This window comes from Naegleria gruberi, assembly GCF_000004985.1.
Source record: "Naegleria gruberi genomic scaffold NAEGRscaffold_1, whole genome shotgun sequence".
In the NCBI taxonomy this organism is placed as follows: domain Eukaryota; phylum Heterolobosea; class Eutetramitea; order Acrasida; family Naegleriidae; genus Naegleria; species Naegleria gruberi.
Window position 1 is genome coordinate 795,883 of NW_003163326.1, and position 22,178 is coordinate 818,060.

General features: G+C 33.6%; 11 protein-coding genes across 11 annotated transcripts; 3 read left to right on the forward strand and 8 right to left on the reverse strand.

The window, feature by feature from the left end:
• Positions 1–83: 83 nt before the first annotated feature.
• Positions 84–2,071, reverse strand: NAEGRDRAFT_77765 (NADPH-cytochrome P450 oxidoreductase). The gene is made up of 2 exons (XM_002683440.1): positions 1,964–2,071; positions 84–1,905 (listed from the first exon to the last, which is right to left on the reverse strand). Exon 2 carries the CDS (start codon positions 1,872–1,874, stop codon positions 114–116), a length of 1,761 nt encoding a protein of 586 aa, XP_002683486.1. The 5' UTR covers positions 1,875–1,905; positions 1,964–2,071; the 3' UTR covers positions 84–113.
• Positions 2,072–2,323: 252 nt separating this feature from the next.
• On the forward strand, positions 2,324–2,791 carry NAEGRDRAFT_61365 (uncharacterized protein; the record flags this gene model as incomplete). The annotated part of the gene is made up of 1 exon (XM_002683119.1): positions 2,324–2,791. The coding sequence occupies one exon, from the start codon at positions 2,324–2,326 to the stop codon at positions 2,789–2,791; it is 468 nt and encodes a 155-aa protein (XP_002683165.1).
• A 229-nt stretch (positions 2,792–3,020) lies between these two features.
• NAEGRDRAFT_77767 (uncharacterized protein) lies at positions 3,021–5,662 on the forward strand (the record flags this gene model as incomplete). Its single annotated transcript, XM_002683120.1, has 3 exons — positions 3,021–4,143; positions 4,195–4,322; positions 4,377–5,662. The coding sequence occupies exons 1-3, from the start codon at positions 4,088–4,090 to the stop codon at positions 5,660–5,662; spliced, it is 1,470 nt and encodes a 489-aa protein (XP_002683166.1). The 5' UTR covers positions 3,021–4,087.
• Positions 5,663–6,343: 681 nt separating this feature from the next.
• On the reverse strand, positions 6,344–9,273 carry NAEGRDRAFT_61368 (uncharacterized protein; the record flags this gene model as incomplete). The annotated part of the gene is made up of 3 exons (XM_002683441.1): positions 6,344–6,416; positions 6,457–7,408; positions 7,512–9,273. 3 exons carry the CDS (start codon positions 9,271–9,273, stop codon positions 6,344–6,346), a joined length of 2,787 nt encoding a protein of 928 aa, XP_002683487.1.
• A 201-nt stretch (positions 9,274–9,474) lies between these two features.
• NAEGRDRAFT_45108 (uncharacterized protein) lies at positions 9,475–10,050 on the reverse strand (the record flags this gene model as incomplete). The annotated part of the gene is made up of 1 exon (XM_002683442.1): positions 9,475–10,050. One exon carries the CDS (start codon positions 10,048–10,050, stop codon positions 9,475–9,477), a length of 576 nt encoding a protein of 191 aa, XP_002683488.1.
• Positions 10,051–10,098: 48 nt separating this feature from the next.
• NAEGRDRAFT_29308 (rho family small GTPase) lies at positions 10,099–10,986 on the reverse strand (the record flags this gene model as incomplete). Its single annotated transcript, XM_002683443.1, has 4 exons — positions 10,099–10,491; positions 10,696–10,786; positions 10,833–10,894; positions 10,939–10,986. 4 exons carry the CDS (start codon positions 10,984–10,986, stop codon positions 10,099–10,101), a joined length of 594 nt encoding a protein of 197 aa, XP_002683489.1.
• A 304-nt stretch (positions 10,987–11,290) lies between these two features.
• NAEGRDRAFT_61370 (uncharacterized protein) lies at positions 11,291–11,929 on the reverse strand (the record flags this gene model as incomplete). The annotated part of the gene is made up of 1 exon (XM_002683444.1): positions 11,291–11,929. The coding sequence occupies one exon, from the start codon at positions 11,927–11,929 to the stop codon at positions 11,291–11,293; it is 639 nt and encodes a 212-aa protein (XP_002683490.1).
• Positions 11,930–16,637: 4,708 nt separating this feature from the next.
• NAEGRDRAFT_29091 (uncharacterized protein) lies at positions 16,638–16,835 on the forward strand (the record flags this gene model as incomplete). Its single annotated transcript, XM_002683121.1, has 1 exon — positions 16,638–16,835. The coding sequence occupies one exon, from the start codon at positions 16,638–16,640 to the stop codon at positions 16,833–16,835; it is 198 nt and encodes a 65-aa protein (XP_002683167.1).
• Positions 16,836–17,345: 510 nt separating this feature from the next.
• NAEGRDRAFT_77769 (crooked neck protein) lies at positions 17,346–19,649 on the reverse strand (the record flags this gene model as incomplete). The annotated part of the gene is made up of 1 exon (XM_002683445.1): positions 17,346–19,649. The coding sequence occupies one exon, from the start codon at positions 19,647–19,649 to the stop codon at positions 17,370–17,372; it is 2,280 nt and encodes a 759-aa protein (XP_002683491.1). The 3' UTR covers positions 17,346–17,369.
• A 118-nt stretch (positions 19,650–19,767) lies between these two features.
• Positions 19,768–20,997, reverse strand: NAEGRDRAFT_61373 (uncharacterized protein; the record flags this gene model as incomplete). The annotated part of the gene is made up of 2 exons (XM_002683446.1): positions 19,768–20,875; positions 20,981–20,997. 2 exons carry the CDS (start codon positions 20,995–20,997, stop codon positions 19,768–19,770), a joined length of 1,125 nt encoding a protein of 374 aa, XP_002683492.1.
• A 172-nt stretch (positions 20,998–21,169) lies between these two features.
• Positions 21,170–21,658, reverse strand: NAEGRDRAFT_61374 (uncharacterized protein; the record flags this gene model as incomplete). The annotated part of the gene is made up of 1 exon (XM_002683447.1): positions 21,170–21,658. The coding sequence occupies one exon, from the start codon at positions 21,656–21,658 to the stop codon at positions 21,170–21,172; it is 489 nt and encodes a 162-aa protein (XP_002683493.1).
• Positions 21,659–22,178: the final 520 nt, after the last annotated feature.

Below are 22,178 nucleotides of genomic sequence, written 5' to 3' on the forward strand. Positions count from 1 at the left end.
GATCTTCATTAATTCGAAATAGATTAAAGTTGATTTCAAAAATTAATGCATGTATTTTACGGCTGTTGATTTTAAATTGATTTAAATTATTATTTATTAGTTTTGAAACTTCTTTAATTGGACCAAACATCCTTTTGATATCTGTGACCTAATTTTTCCAAATAATCTTGGGCATCCTTTTCAGTCATTCTACCATATTTTTGAATACTGTTCAACATTACATTTTCTACATCCTTTGCCATATGTTTAGCATCACCACAAATGTAGAAATAGCCACCATTATTCAAAAAGTTGAATAATTCTTCACTTCTAGATTCTAATCTATGTTGAACGTAAACCTTATTTCCTTGATCTCTAGAGAAGGCAACATCTAAAAGAGAAATAACACCATCTCTTTCTGCCTTTTCCATTTCTTCACTATAAATATAATCTTCACCTCTCTTTCTACAACCAAAATAGAGATGACATGGTCCTAGTTCAACTCCTCTATTCTTCATAGCTGTTCTTTGTTCAAGGAATCCAAGGAATGGAGCAATACCAGTACCAGGTCCAACCATGATAACAGGAGTCTTTGGATCTTGTGGAAGACGGAAACTTGATTGACGAACATAAATAAAAGCCTTTTTGTCTACATCAATTCTTTCCAAATATGATGAACAGACACCTTCCTTGTTTGCTCCGATTGGAGTAGTATACTTGACAACAGCAACAACGGCGGAAATAGTATTTGGATGTAATTGAGATGAGGAAGCAATAGAGTAGTAACGAACTTGCATCTTTGGAACAATTTCTAAAAGGCCGTCAACTGGTAACTTGACAGATGTGAAATGATTCAAAACCTCAAGAACATTACGACATCCTTCCTTAACAAAAGAATTGTACTTGGCTTTACCCTCCTCGCTATTTGAAGCAAGAAGTTTGAGTTCAGTACGTTCAGATTCATTTTGAGCATAGTGAGCCATAACTTTGAAAGCTTTCTTCTTTGCGAGTTCATTAAGATCCATATAATAAGTGAATGCAATTCTGAGAGTCATTGCATCCTTTGGGAAATAACTAGCCAATCTGTTATCTTTGTGATTTCTCAATTGGAATGGTGCATCGGCTTGTTCATTAGTAATTCCGATTCTAGCCAAATAAGCATTTACCAAATTTTCATTATTAGCTGGATAGACAGCCAAGTGATCGCCTGCTTCATATTTGATTCCACTATCAGTAATGTTGAAATCTACATGAACAGTACTTCTATTATCCGATCCAGAACTCTTCAACAATTGTTCCTTCTTACTAATGGTAGCCAAGAATGGGTGTTTAGCATCAGGAGCAGAACTTGATGATTTGAATGGGGTCATGGCAATATTCTTCTTTAAGAAGTCGAGAGTAAACTTTGGTTCATATTCCTCTTCTTCTTCTGTAATGGTTGTAGAGAAAATGTCAGAAGCTGTCAATAACATGTGTGACTTCCATTCTTCAAAATCTTCTTCAATATCAGCATCAGCATCACCTTCTCCCTTTCTAAAGAATCTTTCACCACCGAGCTCTTCAAATCTTTTATCAAAGAATCTCGCCATTGCTTGGTAAATCTTGTATTGCTTGTTACCCAATCCAAAAACAGAAAACTTGACACCTGAAAGCATATCAGAGGAAATACTTGTGTCTTTGTAGTATTCATAAAAATCACGAGCGTTATCAGTTGGTTCACCCTCACCGTAAGTTGCAACCATTAGGATGACAAGTTTTTCATTTGAAATTTGGTCAGGCTCAAAGTCAACCATATCCTTAGCAACAGCATTAAAGCCGTACTTTTTAGCATCTTGTGCTAATGTATTAGAGAATTCTTCAGCTGTACCTGTTTGAGAACCATAGAGAATGAGCATCTTTGGCCTTCCATCATCAACATATTCCTTGCTAAAGTTTAAAATTATTTTAAATTTAATTATCTTATACAGTAGAAAATAAAACCTACTTTTCTTCTTCAACTTCTTCTTCGGTTTCTTGGTTATCCGATCTCAGGACAAACCAGTAGGTAAAGAAAGCACCAATAGCAGCCAAAAATCCATATAAAATGTAACTCATTTTTTTTTGCTTGTTTGAGGTACAGTCGGTAGGTATCCTTTTAGTTTTTATTGCGCACAAGTATGGTCGCATACAGTCGGGAGTGATGCCAGGACAAAGGTCAATCAATACGCGTCGGAATACATGTTTTTTGTGCGGTAGGTAGTTGGAATATTAATTCATAATTATTAGAATTATTTAAATACATTGTATTTAATTATTAAGTTAAATTTTTAAAACAATGATTATTCGGTTTTCTAAAAAATTAAAAATGAACGAACAATCAGAGGGAACAAAAAATATTCAACAGGACAGTCAAGAAGATGATCAACTGGAAAAGAAAAGATCCACCTATAGAGAAAGAAGTAATTCTGCAGTTAAATCTGCACAAATCACTTCGGAAAATCAATCACATACTAAAAATTTGGAAGAATTAACCGAGGAAATGTTTTCGGATTTTATTCAATTATTGCAAGGAGAAATGCAAGCAGGATTTAACGAACTTGATTTATTACAACAAATGAATGGAGCCATCTCCAAGAAATATGAAAATTTGAATGGTAGAGTGGATATTGTTCATTCAAATCTTCAAAAAATGATGAAACTTTATGAAAATTTACAAAATAATTTTCAAGAAGTCGATGCTATTGATCAATCTGTTTCTGAATTGGCCAATGTTGTAAATTATTTAGATCATTACACAAAACAATTAGAACTTCAATTAAAACCTTATTTATAAAAAAAATTAAAAATACAAATACCTCGGTTATCAAGACAACTTCAAAATCTCGTTCCGATTTCTAAAAAACAAAAGTTGAACCAAATATTACTGTTATTTTATAACAAACATTTTTTATCAGAAAGGTTGGGAAAATGGGAGTCGGTATATGTCTTGTTAATAATCCTCATTCACTAGAGTGGAGTCCCTTTATTGAAAATCAACTTGCTGTGGCAACCTCAAACAGACCAGGTCATACACCAATTTCTGGCATTATTTATTTACTCTCTTTTTTACCAAAGAACGAAATTGAAATTGAACATCAAATTCAGCTAAATGTTGGATGTCAACATATCCTTTGGTCACACAGAAACGAAAGTATTCTTCTCAGTTCCTGTCATGATAATGTATTAAGATTTTTTGATACACAGAATACAGATTGTATGTATAGAGAATGGTTCGATACTCAAAGTATCTCAAATTTGGATTGGGATAAAATCTCTCTAGAGTGGATAATAACAGGAGGAATAGATTCATCTATCAAGTTGTATCATGAAAATCAAGATTCCAATGAATCTCTTCAAACATTTCACACTAAAAAACATGAACTTGTCATTAAGGAACAAGAATCAAATTTGGAAAGTATTGATGATTTGCAGGCCCCTCCTATTCATGATATTCAGTGGAATACTCATTCTCCCATGCAATTTCTCACTACTGATAGAGATGGTTTTGTGTGCTTATGGGATTTGAGACAAGAGGAAGATCCTTGTGTTAAATCGTTTAGAATTCATAACAAGACATGTGCCTTAAAAATGGATTTGAATATATTTGATGAAAACTCTTTAGCTTTGGGATGTTTTGATAATTCATTAATGACCTATGATTTGAGAAATGTGAAGAAACCAAAATCTATTCTATCTAACATTCACTACTCCCAAATAACGTCAACACAATGGAGTCCACATACGCAACATTTAGTGGCTACAAGCTCCACTGATAGAACATTAAGGATATGGGACATGAGAGAATCAAATAACCTATTGCAATTCAATAATGATACCCCAAATGATTCATACGAGACTGAAGTTAGTTTTGGAGGGAGAGTGTCAAATTTTAAAAATCAAAAGATGGAAGATTGGGTGAATGATATTGCATGGAATATTCATGAAGTTGGTTTGATGGCTCTATGTTGTAATGATCAACTTGTAAAGGCCTACAATATTAAAGAAGATTAGATGCGTGATTGGAAGCTGGTAAAATATTACTGTCGCCCTATTTTATCTCCTTTCTTTTTTTAACTTTCTAATAAAAAAAATGTCAGCAGAGAAACTGAAAGAAGCAGACAGTCTCGAAAAAGAGGGAAAGAAACTGTAGGTTTGGTTTTAAATATGTTCGGATAGTATAACGTAGTTAAATATTAGAACTGAACGATCATTATTTCGTTGGTCACCTGATTGGGATACAGCTGCTTCAAAATTTGAAAAAGCATCCTTGTTATATAAAAATTTAGGAAAGGATGATAAAGCTGTTGAGTGCTACTTGAGAGCAGGTATGTGGTCTTCCTACTAAAATATTAATAATAATTGAATATAAATTAATTTAGGAGTTTGTCATGAAAAGAATAAAATGTTCTACTCTGCAGGAAAATCCTATGAAATGGCAGCCAACATTTATCAAAATACAATTAAAGACTACATCAGTGCCTTTAAAAATTATAAAGATGCAGCCCGTCTCTATCTTGATGATGGAAAGAATGATCGTGCAGCTGAGGTTCTTGTCAAGGCAGCAAAATCAATGGAAAAGGAACCAAATTGTTTGAATCAATGTGTGGAACTATACAAGGAAGGAATTGAAGCTTCAACCATGAATGGAAAATATCACAATGTAACTGATATTCTTCGTAATTTTAATAACTTTCTAATAAGACATAAATTATATACTGAAGCTATTCAAAATTTAGAAACACAAATTAATGCTTTTAGATCTCTATCTCAACCAAACAATGAAAGAAAAGCCATGCTGGCGATTATTATTCTCTATTTGAAGAATGATGACCCAGTTGCTGCTCAAAATGCTTTGGACAAATTCACCAATGATAGTGGATCTTCTGGATTTTGTGAGAATGATGAAGGTGACGTTGCAATTCAATTAGTGAGTTCTTTTGAAAATAGAGATGAAAGAATGTTGGATCAAGCAAAAACAAGCTCTGTAATCAAGTTTTTGGAAGGTCCAGTCTCAAAGATTGGTTTGACATTGTCATTAAACCCTCTTCTTGATGAACTCAATGAAAAGAAAAAGAAGGCAAACACTCCAGTCAGCCCTTCAGTGAGTGGCACAGCAAAAGGCGGAACTAGGTCTAGCTCTAGCTCTGGTGGTAAGGCTAGAGGTAAGGCAGCACTTTTCGATACTGGTAGTGATGATGAAGAGGAAGATCCTAAGGCATCCAGAAGAACTGGTAATAACTCATTCTTATCTGGTAGCAGTAGCAGTACAAACAAACCAAAAACAGCCTTTGCTCAAATGCCTTCAAAAGAGGAATTGACAGCCCTTCAAAAAAAGCAAGAAGCAGCTTTCGAACAAAGACAACAGGAGCGTAGGGAAAGATTGGAAAGAGGAGAATCTGAATTCGATGATGACGAAGAAGAGGATGGACAAGATGCAGAGATTCCAAATGGAGAGGGAGACGACTTGACTGGTGCAACTGATTCAAAACAAAAAGCACCACAATCAAACGATGATGACGATCTTGAATATGTTCCCTCAACTAAACCAACACAACAAACAGATGATTTCTCTAAACCAGTAGGAATCGCTCCTTCTGCCCCAGCCGAAATTGACGATGAGGAAGATGAAAACCAAGATATTTTCGACCCTACCGATCTTACTTAAAAAACTTATTAAAGCTTGTAGTATTTTATTGACCTCTCAACCTTTTATATTCAGCTAGAGTGATTCTCTTATTATTCGAATTTTTCTTCTTGTTTGTGGTTGGTTGAATTTTACGTGTTGTCATAATTGGTTGAGTTGTATCATTCAAATCAAGTTGGAAGTCATGAGCACTAACTAAACTGTTCTCTGGAGTTTCAGAAGTTTTACGGGATTCAGTTTGCTTTGATTGTTGTGATGTGGTTTCTTTGGCAGGGGTTGGTTCGTCTGTGTCAGCCAACACAAAGAAAGATGAGGCTGTTTTTCTTCTAGAGAATGGATCTAATTGACCAATAGCTTGATTTGCATTGCCGGCAGAATTTTGATTTTTCTTTCTTTGCTCGTGTGCAGCTTGATCCATAGCTCTATTCTTGTTGTTGATATATCCCAAACGTTGTGCTGTTGGTGAAAGGAAATCGATTTTAGAATATTCTCTCTCCAATTTTCTTAATTCTTCCTCCCATTTTTGTCTTTCTTGTTTTAGTGAGGATTCTGATTGAACTTCACTTCTACCATCATCTTCATCAAATTCAGAAAATTGATTAGGCTTGCTTTGATGTGTTCTCAAGTAGAGTTCATCATCAACTAGTTTGATCTTTGTTTTAACAGCACTTATTTCTCTGGCAATAGATTGCTTATTCTTGACTATAAGTCCTCCTTTTTGAGTTCTTCTTTCTTGAACCATGTTCTCAATTTGTTCATCTGTATATCTGAACTCCTTTAAAGATTTCCATTTTTGAATCTTTTCATCAATAAACTTTCTTGTTGGGAATTTCTCATTTACTTTTTCCATTTCAGCCTTCCATGCCTTATACTCATTCTCTTCTATTTCCTTGTTGTCACTAATAGCACTCATTTGCCAAGTTCTCTTTTGTACTCCAAATTTGAGAAGCAATCCCTTCTTAGTTTTTTCAGAATTATTTGTTCCAAAAAGATAGTCCTTGGTCATGTCTTGAACTTGAATAATTTGGCACAATCTGTAGGTTTTCTTTTTTGCACGTTCATTGAATCCAACAAGAACTCTAACAAAAGCTTTTTCCACGCTGCTGGCAAAGTATGGTTCTTTAAACTCCTTTTCCAATGCTGATCTTCTAATTAAAATTCTTTCTATATCTTTTTTAGTAATTTTACATTTTGAGGATTCCTCTTCATTATCACTACCATCACCAAATATATTTTGGTCTTCTTCGTCACTCTCTTCATGGTGTGACTGGCTTGTTTGTTGTTGTTGACGACCTCTGGATGGTTGTACAGGTTCTTGATCATCATCATCTTCGTAATCCTCATCATCATCAGAAGATGGTTTTGATCTTCTGGTACGACGAGCTGTTGATGCCTTCTTTGTATTTTTCCTTACTGGTTCATCGTCTTCTTCGTCCAATGACAAGTCAACCTCATCATTTTGTTTTTGTTCAATAGGTTTACTTGCAGATTGTGGTTTTCTTCCTCTTTCTATCAATTTACCTTGTTTTCTAAGTACTTCCTTTTTCTTTCTTAGGTCGAGTCTTCTCTCGTATCTTTCCGAGATGATTTCTTCACGGTCGACATCACCCAGTGATTCCAAGTATCTTCTATCATTCTCATCACCCTTTAAATCATCATCATATCCATCATCAAGATCCTCTTCATAAACAAAATCATCACCACTGGTTGGTTTTGTTTTCTTTGATTGATTTTCTAATTCGTCATCACTAATATTTTTTCCTCTACCTCGTTTAGACATTTTTTAATATTTATTTTTATAAATTAAAGTTGTATGCGTTACTTTCACCCTTGTTTACTATTACACATTATTGTTTGGAACAACCAAAACTCTTGTGGATAGAGTCGAAACTGGCCTTAACTTGATCGTTGTACATTTGTTGGTAAGTGTAACTCTTCACGTTGGCAATCTTCTTTGAAGGTAATAATAAACCAGTTTGATGCATTACCAAACTTTCATTACTCATTGGATCAACCATTGAGTAAATCATTGAGAAAGCATCAGAACCATCATTGAGTTTAATCATTCCATCTCTTTCAATGTTAACTGGTGAACCACCAGAGTACATTTGAATCATTTGTAATTCAGCCTTCATTAATTGGGACAAACCGTCTAAATCAGAAACTGGCATCATTTGATTTGGTTCAGCAATTGAAACCATGGTTTCCAATGGAAGACTGTTTTCATCGTTTTGAGCCAACAACGTAACAACTGGATTGTCACTATTATTTTCCTTTGCTGTAGCTTGCAATTTAATTGGTTGGGAAATCTTAAAGTTGAATTCAGTATTTTCATAAATCAATGATGAACCAGATGAAGCATTAACATCTTCAAAGAATTTCATCTTCTTTACCATAGTAAGGAAATCAACTTTGAATTTTTCACTAATTTGTGGCAATGATCTTCCTAAAATTGTGTAAATACTAGATCCACGTTGGAAATAAATTTCAATAAAATCATAGTCAGCTTGGACTTCAGACTTTTCTTTCTCGCTAGCAACATAAGAGTGAGCTTTATCGCTATAGGCAATAAGTTCACCATTACTGTGTCCAATTTTCATTTGTCCAAGAGTCATGTATCCTGTCTTGGTTGAATGAAGAGACTTTTGTTCAGAAACAAACTGTTCAAAGTCTTGAGCTTCATTAGAGATGATGACAATTTCCTTATCAATATTATCTTCCTTTGAATAGTGAATCATATAAGTTTCAACATTCTTATTTCCCAAATAGAGAGCACGATCAGTGGCAGATCCGATAGCTAGGAAATCAGTTGATGGCAAATTGAGAATATATCCAAGTTTGTCATTTCTGTAAGAAACTCTTCCAAACAATTCTCCCTTTTGCAATTTGACAGTACGAATAATATTTTTAGTTCTACCAATATTTGATTCAAAGGCCTTCATGTCAGTACCAATATGTTGGAACATTAAAACTTTGTTAGGTTCTTCTGGATTTTTGAAAGCAATGGCAAAGATTTTAACTTTTTGTTGTCCTGTTAATTCAGAAATCATTTGGCAGGCTTCAATTCCATTAACCTTGATACGATCAGTTTCTTCTAAAACTCTGAAAGGAACTTGAGTTTGAGCAAGAGCAGAAACGTTATTCTTCATATATTGCTTGATATCAAGCTCAGCTGGTACGTCTTCAATAGTGATCATGGTAGCATCACCACCACCTCCCATCATCATATTCATATTAGAGGCATCAATGAGAGTAATTGTGGTAATTGGTCCTTGAGAGTGGACTTCCACTTCATATTGTGCTGGCATCTTGAAGGAAACTCCAATCTTTTTCTGATTGCAAACCTTCCATGATGAAATTCCAGAAGCGTCTTCAACATTGTACAAGATCCATTCAGGTTCAGTTGGAACTGGTGTAGCTACTTCAACAGGCTTTTCAGTTGCAGTCTTGATGGAAACCGCTAACTTTTTAGTACTCTTATTTTGAGAGAAAACTTTATAGAGAACGAAACCAACAACAGAAGCAGCAGCTGAGCCTAGTACTGTTGCAAGTCCCTTGTTTTCCTTCAATGCGTTGACAATATTTTCCCACAATGAAGAATCGGATGAAGTTGTTGTAGAAGAATTAACCATTTTTTTGTTTCAAATTTTATTAATTTTTTTCAATCAAAACGAATTAAAAAATAATAAAACTTAATAAAATTGGCTAGAAAATTTTTTGAATCAAAGAAACAGGTCAATAAAGAAACTTTATTGATTCATTATTTGCTATCAATTCTGTCAACATTCTTTTGCCATTTGAGTCACACATTTAAGGTTTGTCACTTTCCTCTTTTAAAAGAAGACATCAGTTTCCTTATGATATTGATATCTGTCTCCTTCATTGATAGGATGTTTGTAGTTCTTCTTTGGTTGGACTGGGCCTTTAACTCCAGTCTTTGTTTTGGCTTCATATTCAAGTTGTTCCATATAAATTTTGTACTTTTTAACTCTCTTTTCACATTGTATAGGTGTCCATTGTAGAATATTAACATCAGTATCCCAAGCCATTGCTGTATAGTTTTCCCCATGTTTGTCAATTAGTGCTTGCAGAGTTTTTCTTTCCGATTCGTGAACAATAAAGCACAATCTCGATTTGAATTGTGGCTTTTTACTAATGATTTCATCTAAAATTTCTGGCTTTTTTTCTTTTGGTAGTGTTTCGGCAACTTGGTGATTCTCTTCTGACGGTTTGTTAGGGTCAGCCACGAGGTCCAATCGAGCATAATTGTATTTAGCAGTCAACTCCCTGTCCCATACTTTTCCGGTACTACTTTTTAATTGATATTGTCTTTTTTGTTTCTTCTTTTCCTTGTGAATTTCGGTTTTTGTTCTTCTGATCGTCGACTTGAGAGCACTAAATTTTCCCATTTTTTTTTGTTCTAACTTTTATTTGATGGTGTTACAATTAATGAAGGTTTAAAGCAAAGTGCATTTGCCTGGCTTCTTTTCTTGTGTCTTCTCTGTTGGAGGATACATACCATTATAGAGAGCTTCTTCGAAAACTTCTCTCACACCCTCATTCAACATGGCACTACATTCCATAAATTTAACAGCTTTGATTGACTTGCAAATTTGGTTTGCTGCTTCAACAGAGACTGGTTCAACACCTTGATCCTTGAGTTTGGCCAACATGTTCTTGTCGTTTCTAATATCCGCCTTGGTTCCTACGAGAATGTAAGGACAATTTGGTCTGTGCTTTTTAACTTCTGGAACCCATTTATTCTTTACGTTTTCCAAAGAAGTTGGACTGTCGATGGAGAAACACAACAAGAATACATTAGCGTCAGGGTAGGAGAGTGGTCTATTAAGCTTTGATAAGGGAATTATTTTTCAAAATATGATCACTTACCGAAGATTATCGTAGCTAATATTGTTAATCAATATAATTTTACACTTGAATTCACTTACTCTGTGAGGAATTAATATTAAGGTTCATTATTATTTGTTATAATAGGAAAACTTGTTAACTTCAATATTTACCTTCCTACAAAAAGGTTCTTGCATTACATTTACGTTCGTACTTACTTGTCCAGCAGTATCCATCAATAAAAACTTGATGGTTTGATTGTTGAGTTCAATTTCTGATGAATAGTTATCGAAAATTCTAATAAGGAGAACGTTTTAAACATGTGGTTATTGTAAATACATACGTTGGGATATACTTTTCAGGGAATACACCTTCAGCAAAGACGTGCAAGAGACATGTTTTACCCTGATAATAGATTTAAGGATTTTAAAATTATGCTCAGTACATACCACAGCACCATCTCCAACAACAACGAGACGAACAGTTTGACTTTCCATTTTTTTAATTAATAAATAAAAATCTAAAAATAAGGAAACAAAGGCAGCCTTAATATCAACGGAAAAGTTCAAGGAAGCGAAATTATTATTGTAAATTGTCCACAAATATATCACTATAAAACAATCAAAATAATATCTCATAATACGATTTACGCTATCAATTTATTTAATGCTTCCAAATTCTTATTGAGTCAATGAAGTCTATTCAATTATGAAAAATAATCCTTCGTTTGTCCTATTCATTTTAAAAATGCTGAATGACTGACAGAAATCAAAACCTAATGTTAAATTTGAATTGAAATATTTACCATGTTTTAAATGATGTTGGTAAATATTCAGCTTTCTTTTTCAATTCAATATTGTTTTCTAAAATTTCAGATACCATAGTAATTGTTCCAGAAAAGAATGTATACTTGTAAATGTAAAATAATGCAGGATATTTGGCAAAAAATCGTCGATATCGATCTCTAACATTAGCCTTTGTCATGTATTTTGAATTAATATGGAATGCCTGTGGGTGGTGTCTTTTAGGATTGTTAGGATCGAACAGTTTGAGCTCCTTGTTTAGACTAACGATCCACCTTTCCTTGTTCCATTTTCTGCCATGTTCCTCTGCTTCTGATTCCTCATTTTGCTCTTCTAACACACTAGTGCTTGGTTTATGATTTTGAAATAAATATTTAATTTTTTCCACAAATTCACAGTGTTTTTCGAATAGGTGTGGGGAACGACCAGTAATGTATCTTATCAAACTTGAATATAATTCGGGATTTGTGACAGAACGACTGGATGTCCACTTTCTAAAAGTTTCTAGAGATGTTTTGTCTTCTTCCGATATGCTATTCAGCTCAATGCTTGATTTATTCTCCTCCTCATCATCAATATTTAAAATATTGGGAGATCGTTCATCATCACTTATCACATGTTCTGAATCTTTTGGCATTTTTTTGGACGATCTTGACCGTACAATTTTGGCATGGAAAATGAGCACAGCACCCTCAAGTCGTTTAATAAGAAAGTGGCCAGAAAAATATTGTAGTGGGATCACTCCCAAAAAAAATGATGAAGGCGTTAGTAGGTTTTATTTTGAATGGTTTGATTTATTGTTTGAACCAATTTTTAATAGGGGCTTAAAGATATTCTTATGAATTCTATAATGAAAGATTCATTTAGAACATTTTGTAAGCAAGTGTTATCCTGTGAAGAATTAATAGATTTGTGGACAGATATTCAAAACTACAGGAACATCAAAGACAATGAAGTGGAATTAAGAGTGAATACAGCAAAAAAGATATGGAACACCTACTTTGTTGCTGGTTCTATTGAAGTTCCGGAAGAGTTGCACTCAATTTTAGTGGATAATATGGATTCGGGCAGTATTGCTTTATACGATGAAGTGCAAACGTTGATAGAGGATGATCTTAAAGAAGAGGCCTACCATCTATTTATCAAAGATTTTATCAAACACGCAAATTCTTCATCTAACAATCCACTCTCCTCCCTTAATACTATTAGCAATGCACCTTCATCAAGTGATGATACAATTTCAAAAATCTTTCAACCAATCCATGAGATTTCTAACAGAAGAAGAAACAGCTTCCAAGAACAAACACCAACCAAATTGACCTTTCCAGTACCAAACACCAGCATTCCCACTGTTCCCCTTACTCCAATCTTGCACACAGTAATACCTCTCAATAATGATAGTAAGGTGTCATCACCACCACGCCTACCACCTGCTCACACACCGCCACCATCAAATTCTGTTAAGAGGGGCGTTAGAATTGAGAGGCTTGGTGATAAAATTCAAGTGTATGGAAGATCTCCAACAAATTTAACAAAACCAGGTGAGAATGCAGCCTCAAGTTTGGAAGAGTACAAATATAAAGGTCCTCTAATTCCTCCAAATCAGGAAATTAGAGCTACAGTTGCAGATATCGACTCATCATTCCTGAGGTCAAAAGGAGAAAAGGAACAATTCACACAGGTTACATGTTGTGAAGTCTCTGTTAATCTTCTATATCAAAAGATACCAATAATCACACAAGGAAGCATTGAAGGAATGGCAGAAATGGCAAAGAAGTTATACAATTTAAAGGATTACCTTCAAACAGATGACGACTCATTTGTTATGGATATTAATTCTATTCTAAATAGATGTGATCGTTACTCTGCTCACCTTCAAGTTGAGAATGTAGAGTCTATCAACAATTACGGTATTATTCAAATGTTTAAATCATCAGAAAAGAAGCCAATTTGCTGCATTCTAAAGGCACAAGTGATTGAGGAAGAGTCAAATAGTTTTAATGATTATTTGGTGGTATTTTATGATGGAAATGAAAGTTATTGTCTATTCCACACATTTCAAAAACTCTTTCCAAAAAAAGGGTTGAGGGCTTGTGTTACCTATTTTGAAAATCTGGAAGTTATGGAAAGATTTTTAAATGATTTCCTTGCTCCTAATGAAATGAGCGCTTCAAAATTATCAAGCAATAAGAAATATATTTTAAAACAATTAATAACTTTGAGAAAGAAGGAGCATGGGTTGATCAAGAAATATTTAAATTATAGAGTTTCTCTTCAAGTTGAAGATTCTCCTATTGACAATATCGAGAAAAAATTATTCATCATGGAGGATATGCATAGAAATAGAATTGAAGATCTTTTAAACAAGTTGAAAGATATTGAGGGAAAAATTAAAAGTGGAAAACAGAAATTAGTTAATCCCAAGTCAGTAGAAGAAAGAGGGATAGAAAATTCAACTTTTGATCAAGATCTTACGGATGTAATGGTGAGACTGGAAGAGATTGATGAAAGGCAGCTGTCCCCAAGAAAAAGACAAACTCAAGAACAAAAAAACAAAACAGTTTCAGAAACTCTAAGTCAAACGACTTCTCCACAAAAGAGTGATATCATAACAGAGTATTTCATTAATAGACTTACCAGTATTGAATCTGAAATGAATGAAGTGAAGAATGCATATACCAAAAAGATGGAGAGCGTTGTAGAAAATCTTTCTAATTATGAGAAACAAAACCATCCGGTTATGGAAAAAACAATAACCCAACATGAGAATTCAGATGCTAAATTAATTTATGAAATGAAAAAAGAGATTGAAATTATGAAAATGGCTAGGCTTCAAATTGAAAAGGATGTAAAAAACAAAGCATTTCACCAAAGTACCAACAATAGTGATTTGAATAAGATTATAGCCAACTCAACCTTTAACACTGAACCTTTATCTGAACCTTTAGAATCAAATTTACAACTACCAGAGGAAAAGGAGACAGAACCGCAGCTTATTTCCAATTATGAAAATTCTCCAGAACAAATGATTATTCATCAATCACAAGTAATTGCACAAGAAACTAACACCAATCCTCAATCCGAATCAAAACTTGAATATGTATCAAGAGTGATAGAGGATTTGAAAACTGAATTGGCGAGTCTTAGGGATGAAATGAGTATCATTTCTAAAAGGAAATATGCTCATGAGGTATTGGGTACTATTTTTGAAAAGTCCAATAACGACCAAGAAACCTTCAAGTTACCCCAACCTTCAGCTGATACTCAAATAGATGAGGTTGTTGAAAGAATCAATAATATTGAAAGTTATACTTACGAAAACATGTCAAACGTAAAACAATCACTTTATGAAGAGAAGAAGGACCGTTTTAACATGTTTGATGCTCTTCACACCAAAATTCAGTCCGTTGAAGAAAGTAATAAGGAACATGCAAAGGAAACTAAAGAAATCAGCGACAAAGTTGATCAAATTAAGTCAGAAATTGATATGCTAAGATTTACATCATCTTTGCAAGCAAGAAACTCAGACACATCCTCAATAGTCTCTAAACTTGACGATTCTTTAGATGTCAGTTCAAATGCTTCCTCTCCAACAAAGTCTTTAGACTCTAATCAATTTATGTTCATTCAGAATAATTTGAAGAAGGAAATAATACAACAAGTCAATCAACAAGTTAATCAACAAATTCATCAACAAATCAATAATATACCAAATGTTGAAAATTTGTTTCGTGAGTATAGGAAACAGTTTGATAATTTTGAAAGCAAAATTGAGAATAGATTCAATACTCAAACCTTTGTTAATGGTAATCAGGAAGAAATCGAAACCCTTGATAGAAGGGTCTCTATTTTGGAAAATGATCTAAAGGAGCAATTGGAAAAAACAGTAGACTCTAAAATTGAGCAGTTTAATTTTATGAATAAGAACCTCAATCAAATTGTCAATGTCAAAGTTGAATCCCTTGAAGAAAAGTGGGAGCATTTGAAAGAATTTATTCACATGAAAACAAGGGAAATGGAACTTAGTGCAATGAATATAGTTCCTCCAAACAACAATTTTATATCTGAAGGAGAGGAACCAACAACTCACTTTGAAAATGAAGTAATTCAAAACTTTATCTCCCAACTTTCAAATATTCAACATACCCAATCAAATTATGATGAAAAACTCGACCTAATTTCCAAGCTCTATGACTCAAGTTGGACAAAAACAATTGAACTTTCAGAGAGCGTGAAGGATATTACAGATGTTAAAAATAATGTGGAATATCTCAAGCAAAACACAGACAATAGGGTTGGCCAATTACAGTCATCGGTAAAAAGAATTGATAATCAAATTGAGTATTTATCAAGAAGACTACAACAAGTTGATCAGCAAAAGGATGAACAACATATTGAAAAGATGACTCTGTTCATCAATAGTCTCTCTTCAAGAGTGGATCAAGAATTGAGAAAGATGAACGAGTATTTCCAGAGAAAAGAAATACAACTTAACGACAAAGTTTTGGAGATTTTAACGAGAGAAAGAATGTTGAATATGAGAGAACAAAATCTTGAGGAGAGAGAGGACCATTTTATCAAACATACCAATGGCCACTCTGTCAGTGTTGCAAAAAGCGACAAGGCTGATGATAACCTTCTTCTTAAACAAGTTCAACACCACCTCAATGCCCCTAAAGTTGATTATTCCTTAGAATCAGTTCTTTACCCACTCTCATCAGTTGATCCAGAAGTTTTGAAAACTCAACGTATTACTGATCCTTCGGAAAGAATTGCCAATGAGTTCAAAGATTCATTCTTGCTAAAAACTCCAGAATCTCTTTTCTCTTCCACAAGTTTTGCTTTACCAAGCTATTCTTTGAGTCAACCTTCAGCTAGTAATTCAAATTTTTTTTCTATTTTGAGCCCAAATGATACTGCATCATCTGTGCACTCAAATTCTACATCACCAACCAGTTCAACAACCTCAGCGTACCATCCTTTGTTGGTTACATCTTCTGGAATGCAAACTTTTGATGAGGATATGTTAAAGACCACAAACAATAGTGCTCCATCTACACCAATTGAAAGAAGTCGTAGAAGTTCTGGAAGTCAAACATACAAAACCCAGTTCAAAGAATACAAGAAAGAAGACAACTCTATTATAAGATCACCATTTAGAAAGTATGCAGAGCAAAAAGATACTCACAGCAGTTATTTTTTCTAATAATTAATCTAATAAATTGTAAAATATGACCAACCTGCACATTATTAAATTATTATTTACACAAAATTTCGAAATAATTGAAATTATTTGTGCACTAGTGTGTTGGTAATTAAAGAAAATCACAAAAAAAATGCAAGGAATGCCTTCGGAAGTAGAAACCTCAGTGCTACGATTTCATAACTCTTTGAAGGTTGTAGAAGACATGGTAAAACCATTACTTGAACAACCACTCACCTCCAAAACATCTAAATTAGATCCAGAATCAAGAGCAAAAGTTAATCTTTGTTGTGCATACACAGTGAACACTCTATTTTATCGTATGTTTATCAAATGTTAATTCCTATTCACAAACTTTATGATTTTTCTTCATCTATGGTGAACAACTGATTGATAATATTATTTGTTGGATGAAATTTTATTTGTTTTCTTTTTACATCATCAATTTGTTGTTGGTTACTTACTAATATATTAGTGTACCTAAAAACACAAGGAATAAATCCGGAGGAACACCCTGTGAAACAAGAGATTGCAAGGATACAACTTTACTTTAAAAAACTGAAAGAAAAACAAAGAAAAGTTGCCCTCGAAAACCAGCCAACAAACGAAACTTCTGAAACAAGTATCAATTCAACAAGTGAAACCAAAGATGACAACTCTTCTGAAGATGGTGACAACAAAAAACGTAAGAACAAGGCCACAGACAACAAACAAAGAAAAAAGAAAAAGTAACCCAGTAGATTTTAATGGGAGGTTGTAACCCTTCCCTTTTGATAAGGTTGACTTTCGACTGGAATTTCCGACCAGTTGTGTACATACGAATTTGTCAATACAAAAAAGAAAAAACATTAAAAAACAGAAATTGGCAAATAATTTATTTTTGTTTTTCTTTCTCTTTCTTCCACAACATGGCCTTCTCCAAAATTTTCAAATTGGATTTCTTTCCTGTTGATTCATCTTCATCATCTTTGAAGATAAAGTCAGCATATTCTGTGTAGCCTGATACTTCACCTTCTTGGTTGAAAATTTTTCTCTTTTTCCTAATTTTAGTTGGTTTCTTTTGGTTCAGTTTCTCTATCATATCTTGGTTATTTGGTATTGATTGCTCAAATGATAACCAAGAAATTAAAAGTTGGTATCTTTGCTCTCGCCTTGCAATTTGTATTTGGTCATCGACATTTTGTTGCCCTCCTTCTTCTATGGAGCCCTTTTTGAGGTAAGTGTATGCATCTTCATAAACTTGGCGTGTTTTTGCAAAATTATTGGATCCTAATGCTTTTTCGAAAAGTGCATAGCTAAGCCATACCTTAACATGTTTTGTTTTTTCGAGTAATCTTTTGTAAAGTAATCTAACCTTCTCGTATTCCTTTTGTTCAATTTCAAAATCAATATAACACTTCCAAATCAATTCTGGCATATCTAGATTAGGTTGTGACACAGCTAGCTCATAAATAGCTCTTGTTCTTTGGATTTCCTTGACTTTTTGTTCTAGTTCAGCATAATTCTTCCATGCCTCACAGTTGGATGGAGATACTTCTAATTGTTTTTGGAATAAATGTCTTACACTATCAATGTTACCAAGAGAAAGCTCAACCTTGATATATTCCTTAAAAATTCTATCTTTTGGAATAATAGAGATTGCTGTATCTAAAATTTTTCTAGCCTCATCCATATTGTGCTGTCTTATTTCAAAGTGTGCAAACATTATCCAAATTTTAGAAAAATAAATATTAGGAGAAGAGTACTCTTCATTTGCTAATAGCTCTAAGCATCCCTGGTACACTTGTCTTGCCCTAGTAATGTTTTTAGTTGTTATTTCTTCGAAAATAGCATAATTTATCCAAATATAAATATACCGCTTCCAGTATCTTTTTTCTTTTAGTGGTGGTACATTGGATATTGCTCTTTCGAATAAATCTCTTGTTTCTTCCAAGTTATCATTTCCATTTTGCTCTTTAGCCATTGTTAAATATTGAATCCATACGTCATAATTATTTGGATTTTCTTTGATATCATTTTCAAAATCAAATCTTTTCTTATTGTAAATAACATTTTCTATACTGTGGGTATCACCGAATTGCTTTTGGAAAGATACAAACTTTTGATACAATACATCAGCATAATCTTTTGTAACACGATCTAATAGGTACTTGTAAATTGAGTTGGCTCTTTCAACTTCCCCATTAACAACTTCAAAGTCAGCAAATGCAATGTACAATCCAATTACTTCATCAAGGTTTTGTCTTGTAAAATTTTGGGCTTTAAGTAATACTTCCAAGTCAAATAGGGTAGTAGCTCTCTCAAATACCAGTCTAGCTTGAGTTTTCCCTTCTCTTCCTCCATATTTTTGTTCAAATTTAGCATAATAGAGCCATGTTTTGATGTCTGGATGAACACGAATAAATTTTTCATTAACTTTTCTAGCTTTTTCGACTTCTCCATATCTCAATTCAAAACTAATGTAAGATTTCCAGCCTTTTTCATCTGGTTGCCATTCCATCCATCTCTCGAAAAGCTGTCTAGCAGCATTTATATTTTTCATCATTTCCTCCATGTGAATATACTTGTACCAGAATTGGTCAGTTCGTGGTAACAAGCTGACAGCTCGATCCCAAATATTTCTAGCATGATTGATGAATTTGTTTCTCATTTCCATTTCAGCATACTTGAGCCAAATAATTGGTTCTCTATAATTTACATCGAGTGCTCGTTCAAAAATAGATCTTGCTCTTTCAATTTGTTTTTGATTTTCTTCCCATTGTGCATATTTAATATAATTTGTCATTCTATGTCTATTTTTCCTAATAGTGTCTTCATATTGTTTTCTCATTCTTAATCTAAACTCCTCCAATTCCTCCATATCTTTGATATCTTGCTTTGGTGCTTTGATTTCCTTTTCGGATCTTTCAAAGGCCTCCCTAATAATTTGCTCTGCAGTGATCTGAAGTTGAGAACTTCGTTTATCTTTCACCTTGGAACTACGGGATCTATCAACATTGCCATAATTATAGCTATATCCTTCGGGAAGGTTATCATCCTTTTTCTTATCTTGATCATTTCTTGATCTCTTTTTTCCGTGTTGTTTTTGTTCTTGTTCGTTTTGTTTTTGTTCGAATTGTTGTTGACGTTCTATCCGTTGTTGTATGTCATTCATTTTTTTTTCTAAATATTAAAATTATTTTTTCCCCTAGCTGCTTGTTCAATAATGGCATCAAGCCAATAATTTAATATTTATTAATAATTTATTTATTAATTTACAAATATAATTATAATTACATAACAATTTGACCTGGTTCCAAAATATCTTCACCAACAGTCTTGTGAGGCAAAACCTTAACGTTGTTCACAAAGACTTCATCAGAAACGTGAGTATCCTCGCCCAAAACTGTATCATTAGCAATTCTGGACCATTTACCGACCGAAGATTTCCAACCAATGATTGAAGATTTTACAAGAGCATGTTCCTTTACATGAGCTGATTCAAAGATTGTTGATCTAGTAACTCTAGCACCTTCTCCAATAGTAACATTATCACCAAGAACAACATTAGGTCCAATTACAGCTCCTCTACCAATCTTGACATTTTCTCCCAATAGAACTGTTGATTCATTGATGATCTTGTAGGATCCATCCTCAGGATTCTTAGCAAAATGTTGAGAATTTTCTCTCAAATGTTTGTCACTTGACAGATACATGCACATACCAGTAATGTAATCCTTTGGTTGACCAATATCCATCCAGAAACCCTTTAAATCCATTGCATATAATTCCTTATCCCTGGCCATCAATGGGAAGATTTCTCTTTCAATACTGGTTGGTCTCAATTCAATTCTTTCCAAAACTTTTGTGCTAAAAACATAAATACCAGCGTTGATTCTGTCGCCAACGAAAGTCTTTGGTTTCTCAACAAATTTTTCAATTTCACCTTGTTTTCCATCTTGTGTAACAACTACACCATATTTACTTGGATCATCAACTTTAGTTACCATAATGGTTCCTTCCTTTCCATGATTTTTATGATATTCCAAAAGTTCATCCAATGAATATTCACAAATAACATCAGAATTTAAAACAAAGAAGTATTCAGTTTCATCTGCACCGAGAATATCCCTGGCAAGGGCCAAAGGTCCAGCTGTACCTAATGGTTCATTTTCTACAGAATAGGTAATCTTAACTTGATACTTTTCTTCGTACTTCTTCATAGCATCAATCATTTCTTGTGGCTTATAATTTACAGCAAGAACAATTTCTGTACATCCAGCCTTCTTTAAAGCTTCAATTTGATGGACAACAATTGGTTTATTGGCAAAGTGAATCAAAGGCTTAGCAGTAGAGAAGGTGAGTGGTCTGAGTCTTGTTCCGTATCCACCAACAAGAATGCTACATGTTTTTTGATGTATTGTTGCAGTTATTATTTAATATTATTAATAATTATTTTAATTCGTAAATATATTGATGAATAATAATTATTATCAACACACTTACAGTGCCTTTACTTTCATGTTGTACTCCTGAGTTTGTTGTTATTTTTTTGCTTGTTTATCTGTTTAATTTAAACAGTAACCGTTGTCATAGTGCCTCAACACGTGTTCAATAATAAGACAGGAAAATCATCATTTTCACCTCAATCTGCTTTGCTAAATTGAACAATCCTGAGGAGTTTACGGAAATAGATCACTTGATGAATTTGAATTTTTGTTCAAGAGCAAAATCAACAAAGTCCTTTCTTATTTCTCTTCTTCTTAGATAGATCCACCTATAATATAGATATCCACCCAATCCAAATATACAACCAATCAGCATACACACTCTTCCCGGGCCAAGTCCCTCTGAGGATGATATTATTTCAACAATGAATGAAATGATCTGTTCTAGGAATGAAACCTCTCCACGTTGTGTGCTTGATTTTGTCTCTTTCTTCTTACTCAGTACGAAATTTTTCATAGGAAATAAATCACCAGTAAGAAAGTGAAGGGTTGCTTTCCAAGTTGATTTATTTGATTCCGAATCCTTGTCAAATTTAATTTCCAAAATATTTCCATCATAGATTTTATCATCACTATCGTCATTATTAATGCATCCACTAGTTATTTCGGATGGTGTTGAAAAATTCTTATCACCATTTTGTTTTCTCAAATGTTCCAACTTTTGAAAGAAGGACATTGATTCCCTCTAAATTTTTTTTGAATTATTTTTTAAAAAAGATGCCCAAACTACCTTCTCATGATGATAGGAAGCTTCTCGACATTGAAAATGATAATGTGGAGGATTCATCCGATTTATTCACATCACTCACAAAAACATTAGCTTATGATGCATCCCAAGTGAATAGTTTTAAACAACGTAACATTTCAAATATAAATGTTGACAGTCATTCATCTAAAACAAAAGCATCATTGACCGTACATAATATGGCTGATGAGAAACTTTTTGAACAATTACTTCCTGCTTCATCATTGGATTTTTTCGGCTCTTCAAAGTCATCATCAGTTTTGGATCGTATTAAAAAAGTGAAACAAGCAAACGAGGAATCAAAGCAACAAACATCTCAAATTGAGGAAGAAGATGAGGAGGAAGATCTTTCTGACTTACCACCTCCATTGACAACAGCTGAGGAAATTAAGAAATTTAGAAAGCAAAACAAGATCAAGATAAAAGGTATTGTAAGCCAAATGGATCCAGA

What these genes read in the sequence shown, in the direction of transcription:
- NAEGRDRAFT_77765 (XM_002683440.1), bottom strand. Translation starts at nt 1,874, where the DNA reads ATGCTCATTCTCTATGGTTCTCAAACAGGTACAGCTGAAGAATTCTCT.